The following is a 23,944-nucleotide window of genomic DNA, read 5'->3' as shown; positions in this document are numbered from 1 at the left end:
TTGTCGCTCTCAATGGTTACACCACAGTTACGCGAACAATCCGAATATATGCAAGATACAGTTGTTTTGATCAACAGCGATTACTTTATGACTTGGAATTGACACGTGAATTTTGCTCCGAGTCACGAGTCAATCCACATTTGTGATAGGTCGAGTCAAGTCAAGTCAAGTCATTTTTGCAAAGTGACTTGAGTCGTGTCAAGTTATACGAAAAAGATGACTCGAGTCTGACTCGAGTCAAGTCATGACTCGAGTCATCCCAACACTGCTGCTTAGTAACATGTGTCCTATACTTTGTACAATGTTACACGGAGCAATATGTCCATTTTGTTCACTAACAAAGTTCACAAAGAGCGTCTCGGTTGACTATCATCAATTGTGAACGCCAATATTACGGTGAATCGAATTTGAAATTAAAGGGGACTAACAAGTCAAATTTTGAAAAAAAAAATCAAAATTTTTGGGGGCTGGATAGCCCCATACCTTGTCATGAATTACAGAACTTCACAGCAAACATTTTGAAAAGGAAGGAAGGACATTATGTATCTTTGTCCTTCATGTCTTTTGGCATTTACACCGACTCAGTCATGATATACATAAACACGAGCTGTGCATATGCATACCATGACTGTATGATGTGCATATGCTGCTGAACAAGGACGGTACAGATACAGCCTTGCACTACCCCTCCACGCTATCCCGGTAATGCTGATCCACAAACGCGAAAGTCATGGATAGCCTACCAGTGTTACTAATCAGGTCTTTGGTCCGACCCGATCAGGGATCGAACCAGCGACCCACCGATCAAGAAGCCGGACGCTTCACCATTACGCTATGTCGTTCCAAAATTCGGCATAGCATAAGACTGTCCCAGTGCGTCCTAATGAAGGCCTTACATCGCGAAAGGGGCTCCACATTGATAAGATTTGCTATTCGGCGCATCGGTGCATTTTTCGATTCTCAAAACCGAATTGTGCACGGCAGACCGAAAATAGAGCATAGCGATACCTAGCAGCTGTGAAAATTTCATGGATCATAAAGAGGTAGCCCTCCACGAGAAAGCTGTATTGTCTTGCTATTGCTAGTTTCCTTACCAAGAGACACTTCGTCTATGTGACATAACTATAAAAAAAACAATGGTCTGGTACAGTGGTTCCGATCCGGTGGCGAATCCCCCACTGGTGTAGAATTCAATGGTTTCTGGAGGGAAATAGACGCAGTTGTTAAACATTATATACTGGATAGTCTATATATTTACGGAGACACAGGCGTGATTACCTACCAGTTAACTGATCTGGAATGTATGTATCGAAAATGATATCGCGTGTTATTCACAGAAACTCAGTTTTTATTCTGGATAACCAATTATGGCCTCAACAACGCTTCCAGTACGACCAGTAGGCTATGATGTAAAATATCGCTTTCGCTAAATTTTGTGGGATACCGGAATCGGTTAACAATGCGTTGTTTGTTGCGGTTATATATAGGCGATTGTCTTGTGTACTGGTGTAGTTGTGTCTTGCGCACTCAAACAAGCAAATACTTTTGGTCAGTGGGGAATGAAGACTCGGAATAAATCTGAAGTGGGGAATGAAGACAAAAAGGTTGGGAACCACTGGTCTAGTACAGAGTCTGGTACGGTAACCTGTTGTTGTTTTTGTATGTGGGGTTATTGGTGCTTAACTGTGCTTGCTTGTGCACCAGACCACGTCGAAAACAATACATCCATTAAAACTAGATTGATCGGGTAGCTAATACGAATTCAATAACAGTCAGAATTGTATAGGGACTGGATAATAGGGCCCGTATACTGTCATGTCGACATGGTTCCGTCTAGCCGCAGTCTTCAAATACTGTCTCTGAGAAGCATATACTGGGCACGCAATCAGAAAGTGTTCGACTGTCTCTTCGGCCATGCACGTGTGGCACAGGCCATCTTCGTGACACTTTATGCGATAAAGATGAGAGTTCAGCCGGCAATGTCCCGATTTCAACCTTAATATAATCGAGGAGTGCCTTTGTGACAAATTCAGCGGCGCAGGAATTTCTGTGATGGGTGCGTGTATTTTGTGATATGCCGACCCGTTATACGACGAGTTGAAGTCTTCGATCCATTTCTCGCGGCATATGGATACTATGAGCGTTTTCACTTCTGGAACAGACAGACAGACAGACGACCTGTCCTCCAATGTCATCTATGTGATCCGTGGATGCAGCCGCTCTTGCTAGTTCGTCAGCCGTTTCATTTTGTCCAACTCCCATGTGACCAGAGATCCATATCAAATTTAATGGTCTCCACTCCTTTTATTTCGAGATCTGCGCATAACAGAATAATATCATATATTAGTTTTTTTGTTAGTAGAGCCGGTGGTAATGGCTGTAATGCACTTTGACTATCCGATAGGATGGCGAGATTTCGGTAACCTGCAACAACGGTACAGATCAAACGTAAACGAATGCATAACCGTAAACAACAACACAGAACGGTAGTAGAATATTTCGAGAGTACAAATGAACATCTGTTTCATTTGTCTGTTTTGTTATTTTGTAAATAATACTCTAACAAAGGGAGTATTTCACATTTCCGAAATTGATAATAAACTTCGTACAAATCAATGCTTGGATTTCAAACACGGTTGTACGGACGGTCATAATCTTCATTAATGTGAATCAGCAGGTGTGCCAAACTCAAATTGTGCCGCGGGCAGGATTAGAGCCTTCAAATTGCCTGCGGGCCGGACCAGTCAACTGATTCCAAAATGTTGCCTCGTGCTCTTGCTTTTCACTCGAATACCTTAAAAGTATATATAGATAATATACCGAACATCTTTTCTTAAGTAGCAAGTCGCAATACCTTTATTCAAGAGCAATGGAATTGGCAAAAAAATACGATGATTCAATGGTAATCTGGCGTCCGCCCTGCATATGCGTTGTGAGGAATACAATATATTTAATTGGAAACTCGTACGTTGGAATTTAGTCTTTTATTATTAAACCGCAAGTCCGGTTTCTCGCATGTCTGCGATCAATTGGGTCGAAAGTGACACACACTGCGACCGTGCAACTGATATATTTTAATGTAGACCGCATATAATGGTTCTGGGTTTGCGTTTTCGCTTCTGTGAATAAATATTTTTGGTCCATATTTGCGTAAAACTCTGAACTCAGCCTGCAATTTTTGCCTTCTTTAAATTGGATGTCGATTTCACTGACACGTTACTAGTGGTAACTAGGGTGAAACCACAGCATCGTAGTCATGTGGTTATAATGGGGCTTATGAGCATGAGCTTGAGTATGAGCATGGAAGTAATTCCCGCAAAATACCCCACCACTTCTTATAAATGTGCTCGAAAATATAAGAATGTTTCAATCTACTCGGAATTGCTTCGCGGTCCGTATGTTTGACACCCCTGATTTAAACAATGTTTACATATGTTCAGAATAGCGAATTAGTTTTGTTAGGACGAATATTTATTGTTATTTTTCTTTAGCTGGAAACTTCGTGAAGTACAACTTCCCGATGGCCTTTTCGTTGACGACACTCGCTTGGGGAGCTATTGCCTTCGGCGACGCATACCAGGCAGCCGGAGAAATGCAAAATATGATAAACTTGATCAAATGGCCGACGGAGTATCTGATCAAGTGCCACATCTCGAAATACCAATTCATTGCCCAGGTCAGCTAGTTTATAGATTAGATCTACGCATGTGGCGAGATAGTGCAGTGGTATAATCCACAGCTGCAACACCAATGGGTTGCAGGTTCGAGTCCGACCGAGGTCGACTTCAGTATCCCAACCTACGTGTTGGAGGTTTATCTAGGCTCCTCCTCGCCATATCATCCGTGTAAGTGGTGTCTTATAAAAGCCTAGAAGTGGACCGTGCTATAAGTCGGCAATTACGGAAAAAAATGAAGAAATTGGCCTGGTGTAAATGACCATAGTATTCGACAAACACCATGAATACGTCAAACAAACAAACAAACAAAGATCCAAGCATTTTACGGCCCGCGGGCCAAATCCAGCTCGCGAAAAATCCATTGTAATTCAGAACATAGAATGTTCTTTTCAATTTTAATGGGTGGACTAAAACTATATAGGCTGTATGAACGTTATCGGAAATGCGTCTACTTTGAAGCCTATTGTTACGTACCTTGATTACGTACCCTACGTGCGTGGTATGCGTAATCCAGAATCAAAGTAAAGACAATACAGCAAACGTATGCCTTACCAGTTAAAGTTTCAAGTCACCGGTTCGAATTAGTATCAAACTTTGTTAGTTGTACTTCTTACATCACAAAATACACGGTCTGTATTTTAAACTGCATTGTCGCGCGTTTCCAAATCCAAATTCGTATAACTATTCAATCAGTGCACGTGATATCCGTTCATCGTCATTATCGACATCTGATGAAGATCTGGGGCATTGAATATTTGTTTGCTTGACAGCGGTGAACCGGTCTTTTTAGTTTATGGCGAACAGGGCGCCGAATATGATTGTAGTGAGTCGGTATTATGGCAAAGTACAGTAACTTCGTGGTTCGCTAGGTCGGCGATTCAAAATTCGACGATTCGTTTTGGGGGAGGCCGGAGCAAATGAATGTGAGAAGACCGACCTATAAAATCACTTCCAACAAGCCTGGCAGCGAACTAGCCGGCGAAGCCGCGGCAGCTCTTGCCGCTTCTTCCATCGTCCTCAAGAAATCAGACCCAGCATTATCAACTCGAGCCTTGAAGCACGCAAAAGAGCTTTACGAATTTGCAACAACGTACAAGTATGGATGTCCGACATATCTTAGCTATAAAAACGTGTTATTCCTTCGATATCGCTGGGTTATGCTCCTGCCTGCCGCACGTGTAAAATGTATTCATAATTGGTGGTCTATTCTACGTGTCTGGCATTTGAGCATGCGGCGGCACACGACAGCTCAGCATACGAGCGGATCATTGCTTGACTTCACCCAACCATGACCCTATTCGGGACCGGAACAGCACTTTGTCAGCCCCCAAAACGTTGGTATTGGGCCTCCATTGGGTGATATACCAAACTCTGTGAGGATTTCCCAATACCCCCTCAGTCAGCCTATACGTTTTTACCGCTACTTATAGCGACATTTGTTTAGTGAGTAAGGTTATTTCACCTAGACGCGCCAAGCGCGATAATTTTCTGTAATTCATGCTTGAATCGATCAATGTAATAGGGAATTGCATAGATATTGCTATCAATTTTTATCATCTCTCTGTTCACCCAATCAGATTTACTGATAGAGCTGAGTGCGGTGTCTTTAAAAACGTAGGGTCCGTGAATAATAATAAATAAACATCTTCGCCCGAACCCGTTGGTATAATGACTTCGTTACATGATGTTATTTCGTGACCTCCTGTCTGCTATGCCAAAAGACATTGAAATCGCCCAAACGTACCGAACTAAAAGAAGCATACGATTTCAAATTGGTATTTCTTTACAGGCAAATAATTTTAACCTGCGGGATGGCATTTGACTTGTGGGCTTCACATTGACAGGACAGGAACATTCTGCGCCAGCCATTTAGGCGTCTATGGACAATTAAACATATATGTATATGGTATATATATAGAAGTTTTTGGTCAGAATAAGGGCAGTCCTTTTCGGCCAAGTTTTTTTCTCTGCCGCTCGTTTTGGCACACTTCAAGGAGTTGCATGCTACATTGCCTAAAACTTCATATGTCTTGATGCGTCGTGGCGCGGTAATGGCCGATGCCGAAATGCCAATTTCTTTATAAATCATGCACATTTTTCTTGGGGGCAGGATACCAAATAATTAAGACATTGGCCACATAGAATCGCGAGTAGCGCGAAAAAAATTTGAAGAAGTTGTTTAAATTAAAAAAAAAACTCTATAATTTAAGGTAATTCACGAAATAATTTTGGTCTTCGTCGAGCTCGCCCCCCCTCCACTCAATTGAGGAGTTTGGGCTGTGGTAGTTACGGTCCTGATCGCACATACACAAGTGTTACATGCTCACATGTCCACGAAGTGTTTGCCACATATCTTACTACACATAGTTATGAACTTAGAAACGACAGTCTATAGGTACTTGATTAGTGCGTATATTGGAACATAGAGAGAAAACTGATGGTTCTGATTTGAGCTCGGGTTTGGAAGCTGCAATTCGGAACTGGGTATGGATTTTAAAATATTTAATACGACGAATACTCCTGATTTTCGAGAACTTCGATAACTGAACGTAACATATACGATTGCTGGTTTCGTCTGTAATAGTTGACTGGTCGTCTGCAAGTTCTTTAATCGGAATCGTTATACCGAAACTGAGGCTGCTAGTCATTGCGACATATATTTAGGGGAGATTATCACAAAGCAGTTCCTGCAGCGGCTCCTCAATATCAATCCTATTCCGGATACGAAGACGAACTTGTGTGGTCAGCCGTATGGCTTCATAAAGCCACAAACGATATTAAATATCTTCGAGACGCCACTACTTTGTATGCAAAGATTGGGGGTATGTGGTCGGTGGAAGACAGATACGTCTGGGACAGAAAACTCGTCGGCGCACAGGTAAAACCACAGTTTCATTCTCCGTACATCGATCAGGTATATTCATAAACCGACCTTGTGTTATATAGGTGTTGCTAGCAGATATCACGGGTAATGATCTATACATGAATCCACTAGGGACGTTTCTAGACAACCTCGAGACAGCACCCGTCAATTCCAAAGGGATGTATCATCTCGACGAATGGGGGCCGAACAGATACACTGGTAAGGTGGCCCCTGGACCCTACGAAAATCAACATACCCGGTCCTAAATAATTTTTCAATAATTCGTATTAAAACATGATCAGTCACATATTCAGCACTGTGTATTGTATCGGTATCATCCCGCAGTGAAGCAAATATTGACCACCACAATGCAGTCACCAGTAATTGAATTTGTCATATTATCTGGTAGAGAAATATGACACTAGATATGCTATAGTATAAAACTTTTGATTTTGAAGTGGCATGGTGCAAAAAACCATTTGCAGTTATACGCACCATTTCCAATTATACATACATACATACATACATACCACAATGCAGTAGGCCTTTGTAACATGGCATAAATCTAAAGCCTATATGCTGATTTATTGGAATTCTATTACCAAGTGAATGTCATTGCCTTAATGATATTTCATGATATATATATATATATATGTATTCTGTAATTTTGTAAACATAACCGGGAAGATGACATGTTACTTATTATGTTATCTCTCATCAATATATAGCTGGCTCCGCGTTCATTGCATTAGTGTCTGGTACCCTCAAGTCCCAAATGCCAAGAGAGGCTGCGTACTTGCGCTGGGCTGAGAAACAGATGGGCATGATCCTAGGCGACACGGGAAGAAGCTTCGTTGTTGGTTTTGGAAAATCATATCCGAAAAACATTCGCCACAGCTCAAGGTGACTTTTGCCTAGTCTATTCGTGCTGTCACCTGACCATAACGGCGCGGTTGCTTTCTTACGCTGATGCAAACACTGTAGCAAACATTTTCGGGGAAAATGCATGTAGAATGTAGAGTTACCGCGAAACTTGCGCTGTCTTACTGCCTCATGCTTGCACTTCCGAAATGCGTTTTGCGTTCTTTATCCTAATACCATAATCTCAGTCAATTACTGACAGTTTCGTACAATACTAGACGAGACATTGACAATGTTTTCTTATTATTGGAAGCGAGAATAGGCATAAATCTATACATGACACGGTAGTAGTAAAGCAATAGCTCAGGACTTTGAGTGTAGTTGACAGAACATCGAAAGATAAATGCACCACATACCCAAAATGTCGAATCATGGATTTTGGGGATCGTTTCGATTCCTGTTTTCATGACATCCCAATTGTTATATAATCCGAACACGAGCTCTGAAGTATCGTTTCATATATGATCAACAATGTATGATGCCTGGATAATTCCCCGAATACTCTTTGGCAAGGTATGAAAGTATGTTAATAAGCATTCTACGAAAGTGGGATGCCCTATCAAAATACGATGACATCTGTACAATCTGATAGCATAAAAATGCTGTCCAAGTGTCGTTTCGCATTTTTTCACACCTTTTTCTAAAATTTCTATCACGAAGAGACCCCAATCGGAATAATGTATTTATCCATTGTGCATAACTGTATAATTATATGTGTGATCAAATATATGTGACTTCTAGCCAATTTCGTTCCCAGACAAATGGAATTGCGCATAAATTATATGCACAAGCAAATATGGATGTGTGTACGGAGTAGAAGTTATTTCCAAGAGTATTCCTGGATTGTCATGCATGCCGAGTGATTTCCAACGTTACGGTTTTCAGTTCCTGCCCACCGTTTCCGACGAAGTGCGATTGGTCAACCTACAGTGCTTCCAAGCCGAACCATTACATTCTGTATGGCGCGATGGTAGGTGGACCAGACGAGACCGGTACTTTCGAGGACGACCGGGAAAACATTAAAGGGAATCATGTCGCTTGCGATTATAACGCTGTGTTCCAATCAGCTATTGCAGGTATAGTTTTTGAGTCGAAATTGACTTATCGACTATGCGCAATTCTGAATTGCATATTTACGTACTACAGGGTTGAAGCATTTTGCAATGAAGGGGGTACGAACAAAATTTACCGGAAGCACGGTATCGGCCTTTACCAAACCTACAAAACGTAAGTATTGTTCAGCTCATCTGACATGAGGGTGTTCAAATGCAAACCTATGTCACGATAGCCTTGAAACGCCTCGATTCAGACTCTGTAGGATGCCCTGTTGAAAGATTTTATTGTTTAACTAACAGACCGCTTAGGGTGGTTAAATTTTCTCTTATTCCATTCAGTGCGACGACTTATTATTGTTCTAGTCCCTCATATACAAGATAAGCAGCTATACTTATTTTAAATTCGATTGAGCCGCTACGTCTATGGATGATATGTCAGTCGAAGACATAGGCTATCAATGACATCACTGAAATTGGTGTGGATACTAAAAGAATAAGTGACTCGACAGCGTTGACAGTTTAATGAATTATATGTATTTGAAATAGAGAAATTATTGCGAAGTTTGATTTATTCCACCGATTGATCGCACTATACGAATAAAGGTAAGACGTGGTGACAATACTATCATTCCAATTACACTGTATAGAACACTATGCGACTGTAAGTACACCAGTAGACGTATATATTGGCCTTCATGTGTAGAATCATATCAGATATGACATGTAAGAAGCCTGTATATCGACCCAACAAATAACGAATTTAATGTTTAACCTTCCCAGAATAAGTTATGATTATCCATATTCATAGCGAACTGGTAAGTGCGGAGGACGCCCCAATGAACAAGTCGACCATTTTAACGAGCAGAGTCAAATTTCGGCTTCCGCCTTGTCTACGCTTGTGGCGTAGGCTACGCATCTACAGAGCCTCACATTACGCTAAATTAATACGCACCTTATCTACGTGTGGTGATGAAGCAATCTTTTTAGCAACCTTTCCTACTACACCTAATACGATGCAAACAAGGATTTCACCAATGGTGACCACCACGCCAACTCAATATGTCACTCCAGCGCCCCGAAAAACCCGTCCGCCGATTACAAATAAAGTCAGATGCGCTCGTTCATCACCAGTTGGAACGCCGATTCGCTCTGCGGGACAGATTGTGCCGAACTTCAAAGCCAACAACGGTACCGAGAGCCACTTTTCGATGTGTTTCTAAGCGATATGCAACTTCTAACTCATCAGATGGTACCAAGCACAACTACAACGAGGCACTGCACTTGTCATTGCTGTTTTTCGAAATACAAAGAGCGGGCCGTTTGCCGCCCAATAACCGAGTACCGTGGAGAGGAGATTCTACGCTGAAAGATGGATGCGATGTTGGGGCTGATGTATCGGGCGGTTGGTTTGACGGTGAGTGAACTGGCATATTTCAATGCTTCAAGCAATAAATCACTCTGCAGTAGCCTTGCTGAGATTTGTTCATTAAGGTCATACTAAGGCTGTTAGTGGTAAAATAGTAATAACAATAGCAAAATATATCTAGTGCAATCTTGGAACGTGAATATTTCAAAATCATACCCGATTACTTTACATATTTCTGATTACTCAGATATGCCATGCGACGTAATGAGTTTCTTATGTTGAATAAAAATTATGTCACAAATACGTTCATTACAGTGAGTTCTTATTTAAGACTTCTAAGCAGCGCCCAACACAATTTAATAATATACTTATGCATCTCGAAGACATTTTTGGTGAATCTTAACAATAGTTATCGGTCACTAAAGTAGGGCTACCATTTATGTCCTACTTTAGAAGGATTTTTCCTCCTTTATCAAGAAACGCAAAATGTCACTGGGACGTCAAATGTCCTCTATTTTCGCAATTCGTCCTCCTTTATGACATTGAGAGTCAGGCGATCGTACAGAAAAACTAATAAATGTCATAATAAACGTGAAATTTGGATAACTAGGGCAAGGTTGAGTATTGAAGAGCAAATCCAACCTATTATGAGTGGAGACGGGTGTTTCTGCAGTCGAGTCGGAGAAATGACTTAGTTTTTTTAGTCAACCCATCACCATGAGCAGTAAAATTTCCAACCCTAAAAAGGATTCGAAGAGATTCAAAACTCAAACCAATATCGCAGATTATGACGTAACATCAGAATTGTGTTACACGAAATTCGCATTGTAACGATGGCAACAGTGACATGGAAGTATACAGTAGGGATGGTGTGAACGCGAGGTTCACGTTCGCGTTCTGTGTGTGAACCTCGGAAATTTAGAGGCTCACGTTCACAACAGAACCTTGGTAGGTTCTGCACTGTGAACCTTTCGCGTATATTACAATTTTCACTTCATTATGACTAAGGCCATTTTTATATGACCTTAAAAACTCAATTATATGACTTTATTTTTGGGAAAATATGACTTTATATGACTTTATGCGAAAATCGTATATTTTTACATGTAACCAACGTCACTCATGGAACTGACGAGTAAAACATGAACAATATAACAGTAATACACATCCATTTTTATTTTAAACCACTTTTGTAGTACAGTTTCATGTAGTGTGGAATGTTGGAGTCTTTAAAGTTACCATTTGGACGTAAAAATGATTTTAGTAACGAAAATGAGCGCTCCACAGACCCTGATGTTTGTTGACACTTCTGCAGTTTTGCATACAGCGCTGGTGAAATGTCTTGTATTTGTAGCTCCATAATTTGTTTCACATCGTTTTTGTCCAATCGCTTCTTAATGTAATTTTTGAGTTCAAGCGGATCTTTTCCGAAATCGAGGGCATTTAGATCAGCATGAGCCTCTTTGATAGTGTACGTACAACTTTCCATTTTCAGTATCAAGTTTGAAATATTGTTATAGTGGAGGCAGATATCTGTTAACTTTGGATCGTTCACTGAATCTTTGACGCTCTTTACAATAACTCCTTCAGCTTCCCATGCGTTGACTATTTCTTTTACTTGTGAAGTCTCTGAACTTCAAATTACGCCCCACTTCAGTGCACAGAAGTAAAACAGATCGTGTAGCAACACAATACAATGTGTCACCTCACAATGCAATGTGTGACCCCATAGGTCTGCGACTGTAATGTTATGTAGGCTAACCTTACAGTTAGAAATTACAATCAGAAATTGCCTTACTTTCTTAGTGCGTAATTGCTTCAATTAACACTTTTTATTTAAAGTATACAACAATATGACTGTATAACTCAAATATGACCTAACCAGGAAAATATGACTTTATATGACTTTATAACTTTCTTAATATACCCCATATGGATGCGATTTTTGCGTTAAAATTGATTTCACGACTTACTGATGCATAGAAAAAAATATGACTTTAATGACTTTAAATGGCCCTAATTATGACATCTTTCGTTCAAATTTATTGCATTTCAACTGCGGGCCACTCCATGCATGGCGCTGGCAGTATAAAAATAAACAGTAAACGACCATGCACCTTGACAATCTCAAAAGTTTTACTTGCTTTGTTACAAATGTTTGCTCGAAATATCCAGCTTTATTACCCTTTGTGAACATTTAGTGACTCTCTGCTGTGAGCTTGACCCGCAATCACACAACATCACGAGCGAAATGCGTAGTCAGCAATGATGCTTACTTCACCAATCAATGAGATTAATATCGTTTTCTGATGTAAAAAATCTAGCAGGAGTTCGGGGTCAAACTTGACTGCATAGGTTCACTGTATCATTAAATCCAAATCCGTACGGTTGAGGTGTTGGCTACTGCGGTATAACTTGTTAATGGAGTAAAATCGGTAGCAAGTATAGAAACCTGTTTTACACTCTGCTCGATATCAATGTAGCAATACTCAGACGCCGAATACATTGTCCGGTCTGGGCTAGACCGTTAAGGCGTAAGCTTTTATTCCCTTGTAAGCCGTCGTCGAAATTGTTGGCTAAGCGACGGAAAATATTGATTTTATGGGATTATTATATCATTTGATTGCCTCAGTTGATACATTTAGCGACGTTTAAAACTCCAATATGTACCTCAGCATTGCGGCATTATGTGGCCCGAGTCGTCGCTAGGTATCGTGTACGTACACTGTACAAGTGTACTTGTACATAGGCTATCACTTCACTGAAAGATAGGATTGGAATTAGCAATATGACGTCACGTGACGTCATGAGGTTCACGTTCGTGTTCACACAGAACCTTTCAAAAAGGTTCGCGTTCACACGAACCTGAACCTTTCAGAGGTTCGCACCATCCCTAGTATACAGTGTAATAACAGCAATGCTAAATGTACGTACAACAGACGACACACACGGTATAAGCGAACTAACGTGAGGTTTGTAAGTTTTATGGACACAATTGTTGATTACATGAACTGGAATTGGTTAACCGATTTCACCACTTTAAAATAAAACAATAGGGATCTACCTCGCGCAATGGCAGTGAACGTATCATCATTTAAATTTTGCGCTAAAGAGCGGTTCTCACTCCTATGCTGTCCAGCCGATTAAGTGTATATGCTGTGAAATGGTTATATGAAGCTGTTTTTGTATGTTTACACCGGCGTGAAAGTTATGTACGGTAATCTCATTTGCACGTTTTGAAGCAGATAAATTATAGAATGGGTTGTCGGTGATTTAATCCCACGAACAATTTTTTGGGAAGTACGTCCTATACCTACCTACTACGCCATTGGCACTTATGTGAATACGGATAGTCTATATTCCATCGTCCTCATATTAGATCCGAGTTGACGTTCCTAGATCCAGGTCAAGTTCGCAGTATTTTTTATTCAATGTCTAAATATTCAAATTCAATATATGACGTATTTCTTTACATTGCACAGCCGGAGATCACGTCAAGTTCGGTTTTCCGATGGCGTTCTCCCTGACTACACTGGCGTGGGGAGGAATCGCATTCAAAGACGCTTACGTCGATTCGGGCGAAATACAAAACATGATCGAAACCGTGAGATGGGGCGCAGACTTTTTCGTGAAGGCCCACACGGCCAAGTACGAACTGATCGGTCAGGTGCGATATTTCATAACAATAAGACGTGGCCGGTGACGAAGTACCTACTAGTATTTTTTCTCAGTATCCTCAAGCAGGTTTTGCATACGTAATTGGGGAAGTGAGTGGCGCAGTTGGGTATGCACCAGTGTCACGACACCAATGTTGGTGGTTCGAACCCCGGTTCGGACCCACTTCTATGTGTCGGAGATTTATCTGGGCTCCTCATCGCCGAGCTCACTGCATATATGTAGTGTCGTACGAAAAGCCGAGAGGCAAGTAAAGGCGAGCTTTCGGAAATCAGCTGCAACACACTCTGACGAGGACGCGTGAAAGACGTGTATGAGAGTGTGACTGGAAGTCCGCAAAAATCGTACCACAAGCAAGAAGACCAAGGACAAGCAAAGGACAATATCCATGTTCGGGCGTAAATGACCTTATCGGCGATAAGCTCCAAAAATTGTACAAATACACATACACACATACGTACCTACTACTTAGTCACTTGTTCATGTCTTAAGACTACTTCTACTCGTAATGGACAGATTTTAAGCATATCTATTTACTTTTGAAACTTTTTCAAAGTAGAAAGTACTTTTGTATCACATGTCTGAGTGTAATTGTCACACCAACTGTATAGGTAACTGAATTTATTCTCGAGAATTTTACCGATTAATAGTCTCATCTTTTCTGTTGCTTTAGTCGGGAAGATGATTTCGCAATTTTCAATGTAGTCTCGTCCAATTACCCGTTAAGAATATGCTTGTACACTATACCAAATCTACTACTTCTTTAAACTACTACTAGACTAGGCTACAATTCGGACCTATATATTTTACACTTCATCTTGATGTAGTTTTGGCATTTTTTGGAATTCGTTACATTTACATGTACTCGACAAGAAAGTTCGGATGTTAAACCTACTCAACTGAAGTGTAAAGGATCACTATGTTGACCACCCACGTTAATAACGAATGGGTACGACGCCATTCCCGTTTAACATGTTCTAATGCCTAATGAAAACAGGTGGGCAACGGCAAAGCTGACCATGACAGCTGGGGGCGTCCCGAAACCATGAGCATGCGTCGTCCGGCTTACAAAATCACGGCCAAAAAGCCTGGGACAGAACTGGCTGCAGAAGCGGCGGCGGCCCTGGCCGCTAGCTCAATATTCTTGAAAGAGAGCGACCCTGCGTTTTCTGCTGAAGCTCTCCGGCATGCGGAGGAGCTGTACGAATTCGCGGACAAGTTCAGGTGACACGAATGCTAGTTATTGGTATCGGTGAGCCAGGCTAAGATCTGATATATTGTCTCGGTCATACCGTTCGAGTGAATTGAAAGTAAACAATAAAGGCATGAAAATACTGCGCTGTAAATACGTGCAATGATTGCAATCTATTCAGTTTCGGTGATATATGGTGAAAAATTCTAATAAATAGCCGTGTAAATGGCCTAAATCGTAACTACTATAAAGTACAGCACAGGAAGTACAGACATACCATTTCGAAAAGTAGAAGTACTTCGTTACTGATTACCGCTGGTTAAATGCGGTGTTGGCGCCTTTGTCGAAGCGAACACAAACGTTTCGATCACTACACTCCTAATTATTTATGCACATCAATACAGTGAATGACAACAAAAATTCGATTAGTCTGCCCACAACACTAGGGATTTGACGACTAAAATATCAGTTCCCACGAATTGGCATATCCATGGCCAAGTCGCATTTTGGTAGATCTTCATACATTACAATAAAGCAGAATATTCTGCGGTAGATTCATCTGAAGTAAAAATTTTCTTCACGATTCCCGCAATATATTGTCACTCAATTTCTTGCTTTTAATATTGTTACCCCCACCTGAAAAGGAAAGAACACCTAACGTACCAGATTAAGACCAATTGTATTCCCAATTACTAGGTAAAGTGCCGTCGAACATGCGTTTGCGACATTGCGTTTGTGCTCGCAGAAGACCGTAGTCGATGAAACCTATAGGCACAAACTGATTGACGCATGTTAGCCGAAGCTTTCGACATCGATATGTCCAGGCACCGAATAGTCCAGTCCTTGCAAACTGAGCCCAACGATATACAGCAAACCCGCAATATACTCAAGTAACAATAATATTGACCTGTAAACTTAAAAAAATCGCGATTTGCGAGTTCGAGTTCGTCAATGGCATGTGGTCCTTTAGCCGAAAAGGTTGGCCACCCCTGTTATACAGCTTATTTATCAAACATGATTGTGTCCAATATTTAGGGGAATGTACCATTTGTCGATTCGCGATGCAAAGGAGTACTACAAGTCCTTTTCGGGCTATGATGACGAACTCATATGGGGAGCGGCGTGGCTTTACAAGGCGACTAAAAACAGGAAGTATTTGAACAAAGCATCGCAACACTACTCACGAATTCAAGGCAAATATGTGGTGGAAACGCGTTATTCGTGGGACAGAAAGCTTTGTGGGGCACAGGTATTCTGATTCTTTTCGCAAGCAATACGCGTGGGGATTAGCTGTGATTTGAGGGAAAAATGATTTTTTGCCAAGATTATATCACAAAGTATTACAACGAATCCAACAATTACCCCACACTTTACGAAGGCATGTAAAAAGTTAGTGGTTTTGCCTAACAACTGCGTAGTAGCAACACTGTTAAAAATATTCTATGCCAAATTACTGGTCTGGTCCTGGCAGCAGTTTTACGACTCTGAGACCAGTAAATTTGAAAAATATTTTCCAGTAAATATTATTGACCGTAATTTATTTTTACCAAGACTGACTGTTAAAATTTTTACGGAAAATTCCCGTTATCTGATGTAACGGAAAACGGCTGTAATACCAAGTTACTGGTCTAGTCCAGTGCAGCAGTTTTACGCTGATGAGACCAGTAAATTCGAAATAACTCTCCCCGTAATATGATTTTACATATGCTGACCGTAGGAAATTTTACGGAAAATTTCCGTAATCTAAGGTAACAGAAATCTACTGTAATATCAATATACTCGTCTGGTCCCTTGCAGCAGTTTTACGTTCCTGAGACCAGTAAATTTGAATCAGGTTTATTTGGTGCGGGAACACGTAAAAAAAAAGTAAGTGTGGATAATGACGAAAATCCAGTCTTTCTTGTGGAGATCATCGGTCAGCAACTGCCTGAATGAAGAGGGCTTCATCAAAACTTCAGCAGCAGTTGAAGGACTGTACTTTGGGCCATGCTCTTTTGTAGGTTCTTCTATAATCTGAACAAAGATTATGCTGTCATCAACACCGTTACAATTTGGAAACTTTGAGACGCTATAGTATGACATACTGCGACTTTTCATATTCTTGTCAATTTCTCAAATAATGATGGCCTAGGATAGCGATGTCGAACATAAGGCCAGCAGGCCGCATGCGGCCTGCGAAGCAATTCTGAGTAGTTTGAAAAACCCCTGTATTACCCAGCACATTTTCTAACAAATGTTGAGATATTATTGTAAGAAATGCTTCCCGCAAGGCCACAAATGTCAAGATCATAGACCGTTATATAATTATCCGACAGTGGTGTTATGGTTTTACTCTAGTCATCATCAGGAACAAGTTGGTGATACTGACATCCAATTCCAAAAAGTGCACACTGAGTTCATATTTTTATGAAGAAATGAGCATAAAAGTAGTTATTCGTGAAGTGAAAACAAACTGTTATATGCAGGTCGCATGGAAAATATAATAGTTATAAAAAATACAATTCAAATATATTTGGTCGCACTGCTGTATCACTTTTACTCTAAGGCCCCAGACAGACAGAGAAACCCGAATGACGATTAATAATGAGCCAAATTCTAACGTCTGCGTTTACAATTAAATCCCTTGTGTTCCTCAAAGCGCATACGATGAGTTAACGGCAGATTACGATTAAAACAAAGGGAGCATACAAATATGTCAGCTTATTCCGTGGTTAGAGTCAGTGTTTAAGCGGTTGAATTCAAACGATCAATCTTTGAATTTTTGCCAAACTTCCGTTGTTTGCGAGTAAAAGTGCTGCTAGAATATATCCATATGATATGATCGTGAATGTTATGTAATATACCAAAATGTATACAGGATTGATAATAAACTATTTAAGCGAAAAGTAAGGTCGGGCGTTTTGATGTACCGTAACATTTTGGAATGATTTGACTGATCCGGCCCGCGAGCGGTTTGAAAGTTTGAATCTGGCCAGCGACGCAAGTTGAGTTTGATACGGATACCCTTGGCCTAGGACTTCGTACCTGAATCATCTTTTCCAGCGTGATTGCAAACTTTTCTGGCAATACTCCTTTGCATCGCACGTCCAATGTATTTCGCACGGCATCGCGCTAGAAGCGAGAGGCGAAATGATCCCTTTCTATCACATAAGCATTCGACGTCATGATTCATAATGCCATAACGCTTCCATTTTCGTGTAGTTCAATGTCAGAAAATGTAATACATTCTTATAAGCCATAGCTTCTGTTCACCATTAAACTGTAACGAAAATACATACGTCTTCAGAAACAGGACTGAGAATAACTTGCCAGATTTGAGCTCGGATACTGCTATACCTACGATATCTTCTATCAACACCCGCAATATTCTAAAGCTAGAGTTAAGCTGGGGCTTCGAAACCCTCAATATCTTACAGCAACGGATCTTGTTATTATCCAATACGAAAACATCGCGTCGATATAATATCTATCTCGGAACATTCAGCCGCACGTGCTCACTGCTCAGGCTCAGATATGTCTGACGTCTGACGCCACTATGTCTGGAATATGTATGACGTCACAATGTACTGTTCGCTCGAGCAGCTACGAATTCATGATGAAACAATTCACAAGGCCATTCGCAGGAAAAAGGTAAAGGACGTCTACTACTCTCGTCTCAATGGCAAAGGAGCATGGCGGCTAAACACCAGCTCCAGTGTTTCGATATATAGTTTGCATCATACATGCGTTAAGGAGTCTACAATGGTGGCAGAACTGGTCCAACAGATAATTACACAAAAGATCATACCTGCAGTAAAACTACATAACATACCAAATTCGCTTGCCATGCTACTATTGCTAGACCTTGATGTCTCAAAGGATACTATTTATGAAGCGATATAAACGATGGTATCTGCAATGCCCAAATGTTCGGATACCATTCACCGATTAGCAATCAGCACGGCCATCGATGTCGTAATTTGGTTGATGATTGAAACATGATGTAATTACGAAAATCACATTTATATAAGTACATAAGACCGTAAGCGTGTAAAATGATCGAATTGTGAGTTCAATAGCAATGTTGCAAATAATGATTATCCAGTAAATCGCTTTTACGAATGCAAAAGTAAATCCGGAATACTTATTATCCAGTAAATTGCTTTTACAAATCCAAAAGTAAATCTGAAATACTGGTTATCCCGTAAATTGCTTCTACGAATTTATTCTGTAATTTTTTTACCCTCTAAAAACAAGTAAATTTACTTTTGACGTGCCCGTATATTAATTTAACGGGCATTTACCGTTAATATAACTGACGGGACAAATTTACCGGTATAATTTTGGTAAATCTACGAATATTTCTAAGAGTGAATATAAAACTGCGTAGTAGCAGGTGAAGTAGCCTAGTAGTATAAAATACAACGAATTGAGTAAGTAGTTCCGGTAGGTCAAACAGTGTAAGTATAAGTATGTTATTTCCCCATCCGGCTTTATTATTATCAAGAGTATTCTGCGACCAATCGGCTGAAATTGATCCGGCACTTCAATTATCTCCAAATATCTTATTGCACTGCACGTATACCGGGTTATACTGGTGTAGTATATAATAATCCGTGCCTAGACAAAGTTAATGGAAATCTTTACTATAATAAATACCGATGGAATCCTCGATTAACTTAAATTGGGAAAACGGAATCCGTCAGAAGACTGCCACGAATGTTAATGTATCAGAGTTCTTTCGTGGAATTGCATAAGAAAAACGGAAGTTTCACAATAACACTACAGGAAGGTAGCGTTAAACTGAGACAAATGCAGTGCAATTCGATTTCATGTACATATGATGTAGGCAGTAAATTTGCACTACGGGTATATACGCGAATGTGGCGAATATTGAGCGATGTCAGCATCGTTGGGTTGAATACATATTCGCATAGTACATAACAGGTATACGTACAACCTATAGGCCTACTCCTGAGTTCCCAGATTACATTTACAAATTGTGATATTTTCCACTAAACTATTTTTTATCAAATGAGTCAACCTTAGCATACACATTAGACAAACAAGGCGTAGGAAGACGATCAAGAATTCATTATGTTCTGCAGGCAATTTTGGCAGAACTTACAGGTGACGCAGACTACAAGGAACCGTTCTTCAAGATGATTGACGGACTGATGCGAGCGCGAACCACCCCTCAGGGAATGCACTTCATCGGAAAGTGGGGTTCTAACAGGTACGCGGCGGGCGCCGCCTTCATGGCCGCCATAGCCGCTAAAATGAACGCACCGAGAAAGTTCGCCTACCAGCGATGGTCAACGAAGCAGATAGACTTGATGCTGGGAGATTCGGGGAGAAGTTATGTCGTCGGTTACGGAAAGAGTTACCCCAAGAGGCCGCATCATAGATCAAGGTAAAACTAACCGACCGCTTTCTCCAGAGGTGGCACTACTTCTATTTTATCGGAGTATATGCTCAAAAGGTCTTGGTTACTTTGAATATGTACTAAATAGGTTGTTTCCAGACTACTTAATCTTCTACCCGATCGTTTTTTTTTACTAAAGACGACTTAATATTTATTCGTGGAATTTTTTATAGTATAAATCAGTTATGGCAATCATTAGCTGCACTTTTAATTAAATTCACACAAAGAACGAGCGAAATAGCACCTTTATCATCATGGTAAGAGACAAATTTTCGAAACTTGCTTTATGTAAAGAGTCTTCAGTAATTTTGCACTTTCGCGAATCTTCAAATTTCCAATGTTTACCCAGCGGTTTACTACTAAAAATATGTGGCACATTATCCAAATCGACTTTTCTTAATTTAATGTCAGAGTAGTAGTTTTGGCCCACTTGAATTGATGAAATCTTCAACCACATTGCGTCGAATTTGAACAGTGTCCCATGATCAGAAGTGTACGGGGTCGGATACACGCCCTTGGTGTTGACTTCACATGTTGTGTTGTGCGACAGTAGTCCAGAAATGTTAATTACGATGCAACCATTGTGGGATTATTGCATCCCCAAATCGACATGACCATATATATGACAAATGAGAATGTCTATCAAACATCGATGACGCTATACACGACTATATTGAGTCGTGCACGTTGTCTCGACTACAAGTCGAGTCATCAGAACATCGATCTATTCTGACTCAAGTCAAACCCTCTGACACACTGTCGGAATGATGGTCCGCATTTTGAATTCCTTAGATATATATGGTAATCTCTCTTTTTTGTTTTCTAAGCTCCTGCCCTCCATACCCACAAAGATGCGACTGGTCGAATTTCAAGTCTAGCGCTCCGAATTATTACATACTGTACGGAGCGTTGGTCGGAGGTCCAGATGAAAGAGGGAATTACCTTGACAAGAGAGATCTCTACGAACAGACCGAGGTCACTACTGACTACAACGCATGCTTTCAAAGCGCTGTCGCAGGTAGGGTTCTTCATAATGCGCCCTATGGAAGAAACCATTGCTATCCATAATATAATACTATCGATATTCCATACAACAAATTATAAGGTTAATTATCTCGCATTCTGGTGCTACATCTTCTTAACCACTGTCTCTTAACCCCTTTATTGCCATGGTCCATATTGTGTTTTGAAAGTATTCCTTCGTCCACCTCTTACACTTCTGGTCCAAATAAAGAAATAGTTCTCTCTATTTCCACGGCGTATGGCAAATCATCTTGTGAATATCTTAATCATGTGTTGTTGGTTTCTAGTTATTTTTGTATCCGTCGCTTTGCTGTCATAAGCCAATTGTGAAACCATATACTTGCTATTATATGTCGCGGTGTCAAAATATATCTCTTTTAGAACAAGTTAATTAAATTCCATTTGATAATAATATATTATGAATTATTATTTTGAAATTTTTATCCAGAGTAACACTTATGCCGCTTCTAATCAAGGAAATATATCATCATTTTTAAATTTGAGCCCATCACACATTACTAATACAAAATCCCCTCCCATCATTATCCGTGTAGGTGATGTAAACCTTATTTTTTAGGCGTGAAGCATTTTGCTATGAAAAGTCGCGGTTCTAGGAAAGCAACCGCAAAGCCTTCCCGTAGTCCTGCGCAAATACAGCCCATTAAAAGAACACCACGAACAACGAGAATTCCAAATACCAGATTCGTAAGAGGAACACGCAAAACGATTACCTCAAAGAAGCCTACGCCTTGCAGGCCACCATCAAGTTGGCGATGTAGGCAGAGAGCTACCAGGAAGCCGGCTGTCACTACAAAGACGCCTTGCAGACCTCCAAACAGTTGGAGATGCCGGCAGAGGACTACAAGAAAACCAGCCACTGCAAAGACACCTTGCAAACCACCAAACAGTTGGAGATGCAGACAGCAAAGAGCTAACCGTAAACCCACCGTCCCAACTAATCCTGCTTGCACGCCACGAAATAGCTGGAAATGCAGGCGGAGAGCAGCAGTCAGTCCTACAAAGGCGCCATGCAAACCCCCGAACAGTTTGCGATGCAGGAGGATTACAGGTAAACTTGCCGCCACTTCAAAACCACCTTGCACACCACCGTCGAGTTGGAGATGCCGACAGGCAGAGCGCGTGAAAACAACGCAAAAACCACGAACAACGCCAGTCACCGTCCCAAATAGTCTGCGGATTACCAATTATACCACCGAGTACGGATACTCACATATGGCCACGGCATCATCCATGCAGAGTAATTCAAGTGAAAGTGATTCAGTCCAGACTACGTCTAAAACGCAAACTATCTAGAGTACAATGCTTAGAATGTTGCAATTCTTACATAGCATAATATTGGAGACTTTTCGTGGGTGATTGAGTAATCAAATGTGGGTATTAGTTTCATGCTTGTATGATAAATATTGTGTTCTGCATGAGTGCCTCATGAATGTTTGCAATTTATAACATCTATATTCCCGTGGAATAACAATTTATTGAGTCTGCTCATCATGCTTGCAGCATAGATCGGAAATAAAGATCCAATTCGCAACCTAAACTTCCTCTAGTATGGCTTCCGTATGTTAAAGACATTCCACACAGCCACTTAAAGGCTGGTTAAAGTAAAAGGATTGTTGATAGTTAAGTAACAGCAAACTGTAGAACTGAACTTGAGAGAAAAAGTACGCGAATTTTCAGGATGTGCGAAAACGGCTTAAAATAGGTATGGAAAGTGAGAAGCATCAATTGCACTCATGCGGGGCCGTAACTAGAGAACGCCAAACTTCACAATTGGGGGAATCTATAAGTGGATCCTAATTAATTTCGTATACCAACATAAGTCGAATATTTTTAGGCAGATTTATTGAACATTCCTTTTTTCTTCTGGTGTCACTTGGATTTCTTCATTGCAAGCTAGATACACCCGCCTACATAATTAAATTAATATCTAAATTGAGAAAAGAAAAAGATTTTCAGACGTGAGTTTAACTGTGATGGCAATTATAAAAAAATGGTTAATTCCTGGTACGGGTTGAGGCCGTTGAGATACTAGGGGATACTAGGGAGGGGAGTCTAGGGTCGTGAAACTAGCTGGTGCGAGACGATCAGATGACAAAGAGCTTTTTCGGCTCTGTGTCTGTATTTTGATAATTTTTGAACGTAGAATTACACGTTTACTAGTCACTGGCACGCGTCAATTATTCAAATCGCAAAGCTCTTTTCGCGCGCATGAGCTCGTCCTGTTACAAATAAAGATTGTGTCAACAGCGAAGAAGGGTTAATTTTGAATGGTGTGCGAATGGGACAATACAGTAAAATCACAAGATATGTATATGCCGACGCAAGTTCTGCGAAAACGTGTTCAATAACCAAAAAATGGTTTTCACTGATTACACAATTTACCTCCAGGCAATATTAATTATTAATTGTATCTGTAGTTCGATATCGAGATTTATTGATAAATCTCGCCATCGTCGTTAGCAAATCTTACTTAGCTTTAGAACTATAGTAGAAATTCGAAAGTCTGCTGTTTCGCCGCATTGTGAGGCGAGTTATTATATGCCAATCAAAGGAATGATTTACAGAGCCGTACAAGGCTGTACCTGTACCTTCCTTGTCCAGCGGCACATGCATATCATGTACTCATGGCATGCATATGCAAAGATCGGTGTAAATACCGCAAAAACATTCCGGAGAAAAATAAAGTACGTCTTTTCCATTACGGAGTGTGCAGGTGGCATAGTATATATTCCAACGAGGTTATCGCC

General features: G+C 40.6%; 1 protein-coding gene and 1 long non-coding RNA gene across 2 annotated transcripts in view; one reads left to right on the top strand and one right to left on the bottom strand.

Annotated features, from left to right (window-relative positions):
• The window catches only part of LOC145438135 (uncharacterized), a 30,870-nt gene extending 8,136 nt beyond the window's left edge, over positions 1 to 22,734 (top strand). The window contains exons 11-25 of the mRNA XM_080315508.1: positions 3,492 to 3,676; positions 4,547 to 4,773; positions 6,342 to 6,555; positions 6,624 to 6,759; positions 7,269 to 7,443; positions 8,347 to 8,537; positions 8,608 to 8,688; positions 9,504 to 9,704; positions 9,763 to 9,930; positions 13,365 to 13,549; positions 14,555 to 14,781; positions 15,785 to 15,998; positions 19,837 to 20,141; positions 20,981 to 21,171; positions 21,754 to 22,734. Of these exons, the coding sequence (XP_080171634.1) occupies positions 3,492 to 3,676; positions 4,547 to 4,773; positions 6,342 to 6,555; positions 6,624 to 6,759; positions 7,269 to 7,443; positions 8,347 to 8,537; positions 8,608 to 8,688; positions 9,504 to 9,704; positions 9,763 to 9,930; positions 13,365 to 13,549; positions 14,555 to 14,781; positions 15,785 to 15,998; positions 19,837 to 20,141; positions 20,981 to 21,171; positions 21,754 to 22,490 (3,437 nt within the window). The 3' untranslated portion in view covers positions 22,491 to 22,734. The remainder of the gene's footprint in view (positions 1 to 3,491; positions 3,677 to 4,546; positions 4,774 to 6,341; positions 6,556 to 6,623; positions 6,760 to 7,268; positions 7,444 to 8,346; positions 8,538 to 8,607; positions 8,689 to 9,503; positions 9,705 to 9,762; positions 9,931 to 13,364; positions 13,550 to 14,554; positions 14,782 to 15,784; positions 15,999 to 19,836; positions 20,142 to 20,980; positions 21,172 to 21,753) is intronic.
• LOC145438168 (uncharacterized) lies at positions 16,570 to 19,311 on the bottom strand. Its single transcript, XR_013914870.1, has 2 exons — positions 17,774 to 19,311; positions 16,570 to 16,762 (listed from the first exon to the last, which is right to left on the bottom strand). It is a non-coding gene; the product is annotated as an uncharacterized LOC145438168 (long non-coding RNA).
• Positions 22,735 to 23,944: the final 1,210 nt, after the last annotated feature.

Source organism: Botryllus schlosseri, chromosome 4, assembly GCF_051294905.1.
Source record: "Botryllus schlosseri isolate E-star chromosome 4, Bs_hap1, whole genome shotgun sequence".
Taxonomy (NCBI): domain Eukaryota; kingdom Metazoa; phylum Chordata; class Ascidiacea; order Stolidobranchia; family Styelidae; genus Botryllus; species Botryllus schlosseri.
This window is presented reverse-complemented; position numbering and strand designations above follow the sequence as displayed.